Below are 2815 nucleotides of genomic sequence, written 5' to 3' on the forward strand. Positions count from 1 at the left end.
CTGCCTGCACTTGATCTGATCCTAGCCAAAACCATTCACCTTTGACACGTTAAAATCCTGGCAAGTCCTAGAACGCTGGCATGTTTGGGGATCTGCTGTGCTGTTATACAAGGCACAGTCATATGCAGCTGTAGCCACCTGCTGCTCTTCCGCTGGATCATTTATCAGAGCAATCAAACCTTTCACAGGATGAATTAACAGTGGGGATTCTTGCATTGCCACTATTGCTTCGAAGTCACTGTATTGTCACAGTGGCTTCCTCCCTCCTCTGCCACCTTAGATTATAGAATTTAAAAAATGATTCCTTTAGGAGTCTGGTTTTCTGTTAATCATTTAGCTGATCAAAAAGGCTCCAAAAAAACTTGCTTCTTTGTCCATGTCAACTATGTCCTCGTTACTGACAGAGACAAAAATCTTATCATCCCTTTTTAGCTGAAATACTCCACCTTGATATATGGAGTAAAGTCCATATTCTGCCTTTTTAGACCAGCAGCTAGTTCTTGCACTTTTCATGAGAAGGATAGGCTCTGGATATGTCGTCAGTTTGTAAACATACTGGACCATTTGCTTAGGGTTTCTGCTTAGTGCTAACGGATCTGATTCTGAATCCTCGTTCTCAGGTTCGCTGAATCGAAAGTAAGTTTGAGAGTAGATGTAATAAAACCCTGTTCTGGGTATGATTAACTCCCCATTTTTCAACTCCACATTATAGAGGAATGAATGGTCTTTCCTTGAGGGTTCCCAGGTATTTATTTTCTGCCCAACACCTCTTCTGGATGAGGAATCTATTTGAGGGGGAAAAAATAGAGAAGAATATAGAGCTAAATAATGCTGTGTGCAACAAAGTCCACTGTCTCTTAGCTGATGAGACTGTTTTTCAAAAACTAAATAAGAGCAATGGGCCAGATCCTGCATCCATTGGCTTCAGATGGTCCCGGATTGGGCCCAATCACTCTTAAAGGGTATGTCTTCACTTGCTGGTAGATTGGCACTGCTGCAATCGATGCAATGGGAGAGCACTTGAGTACTCCACTGCCCCAAGAAGCATAAGGGAAGTCGACGGGAGACACTCTCCCGTCAACACAGCACAATGTAGCCACCGCGGTAAGTGGATCTAACAACAACAACTTCAGTTACATTATTCACATCACTGAAGTTGCTTAAGTTAGATTGGTTTACCGCGGTAGCGTAGACCAGCCCATAGATTTCAAGTTTCATTAAGTAGCAATTTGGCACATCACTTTGTGGGGACTTATTTTAGTTTTGATCTTTGAATCCTTCCCCACTGCTGCCTGAAATACAGAATGAAAATTAAACCAAGTTGCCACGTGGCTACTGAGCAAAATAATGTGAGAATCCTAACTCAGCCCTGGGTTTCCCCAGAAGATTTGGGAACTTTAGCAAGTCCTTCAATAAATCTGGTGTGAATTTAAATTTTTTTATGTGCTTCTAGGCCCTCATACACATATATTTCTCCAAAAAGACACTGCAGAGGAGATAGGCAGAGTTACAAAGAGGGAATTTTCATTAAAAAAAAACAACTAAAGACATAGAAGGAAGGTGCACCATAGATACCCAAGTTGAATGGGGTTGATACTACTACTAGAGTGAGCTGAAGAATTATTTTGACCAAAACTAGAAAATCTTTGATTTTTTAAAGCTCTCTCTGTTTTCTGGCCAAAAAAATTGCATTAAGTCCATGAGAAACAATCAAAAAAAGTGTGCCTAGAATAATCAACAGTCAATATTCATTTCTGGAAAATCACAAAGCACACATATTCAGTGACCTTTCCCTATTTTGTATCCATTTTCTTCCTTCATCAATATAGCAAAATATCTTACTTGATGTGGCTAGAGAGCTCTTCTTATTGCGGCTTCCAGTTAAGTGAGCTGCTATTCTGTGTCCATGGTTCTGAGATCCCTGTTCTTCAGTTCCTGGAAGAGTTAGAGACATTTCAGTTACATGAAGATGAGAAATAACCATTTTAAATCTCAAATTAGAATTAGAGAAACAACAAAGCCATTGTCATCTCCATGGAAATACGTGACTGCCTAATTACTAAATTGACGGTATTTGAGGAGTTATGTGTTTGTCAAAATATTTTATTTGACCAAATCAATGAGAGATTGAAGTGTAATGGTTGATATGGTCAAAATTTCTCTGAACTTCCCATACTCTCTTTGAAATGCCTTTTTAAGCCTTCTATATCTTCCCCCCACTCAAAACCAGTGCCCAAACACCCTGTACTAAAAATAAATATGTGCTCATGGAAAGGGTAAATATCTTTTAAGGCCAAATTCTGTGGTCTTTACTCAAGCAAAATTTCCTCTGACTTCTTGAGCCAGAATGCTTCTTGATAGTCCTCCAGGGGTGCATCAGTTTCAGAGGAGAGCTGTGCCCAATCCTTAATTAATGTACCTGCACAACAACAAAGTACTATTTGTTCTCTGAAGCACGGAGAGGTTAAACGAATTGCATAAAATCACTGAATCAGAGACAAGAACAGAAGCCAGGCACTTTTCCTGAATCCTGGTTCAATACTCTAATAACTTGACCACATTTCCTGACTGCTTAATATGTCTCTTAAAAGAATACCAACTAATAACTGTTACTCATCTCCCATGCTTTGCTGCAGAAGAACTGTACAACTGAGTAAGAAATTAGGAACTATTCTCTACAACTGGAAAACATGTATGGAACCACTGCACATCTGCTACCATCGCAGTTTCTTTTTTATGTGCTAAATAAATGTGTTACATTAAAAATACCTTTCACCGCAGATGAAATGTTTTCTTCATAGTTTCTTGATATCAT

At 39.3% G+C, this 2815-nt stretch overlaps 1 protein-coding gene across 1 annotated transcript; it reads right to left on the minus strand.

Annotated features, from left to right (window-relative positions):
* Positions 1–250: 250 nt before the first annotated feature.
* Positions 251–2815, minus strand: LOC123359708 (tumor necrosis factor ligand superfamily member 10-like). Its single transcript, XM_045001127.1, has 3 exons — positions 2770–2815; positions 1843–1935; positions 251–785 (listed from the first exon to the last, which is right to left on the minus strand). The coding sequence occupies exons 1-3, from the start codon at positions 2813–2815 to the stop codon at positions 334–336; spliced, it is 591 nt and encodes a 196-aa protein (XP_044857062.1). The 3' UTR covers positions 251–333.

Source organism: Mauremys mutica, unplaced genomic scaffold (assembly GCF_020497125.1).
Source record: "Mauremys mutica isolate MM-2020 ecotype Southern unplaced genomic scaffold, ASM2049712v1 Super-Scaffold_100167, whole genome shotgun sequence".
Taxonomy (NCBI): Eukaryota; Metazoa; Chordata; order Testudines; family Geoemydidae; genus Mauremys; species Mauremys mutica.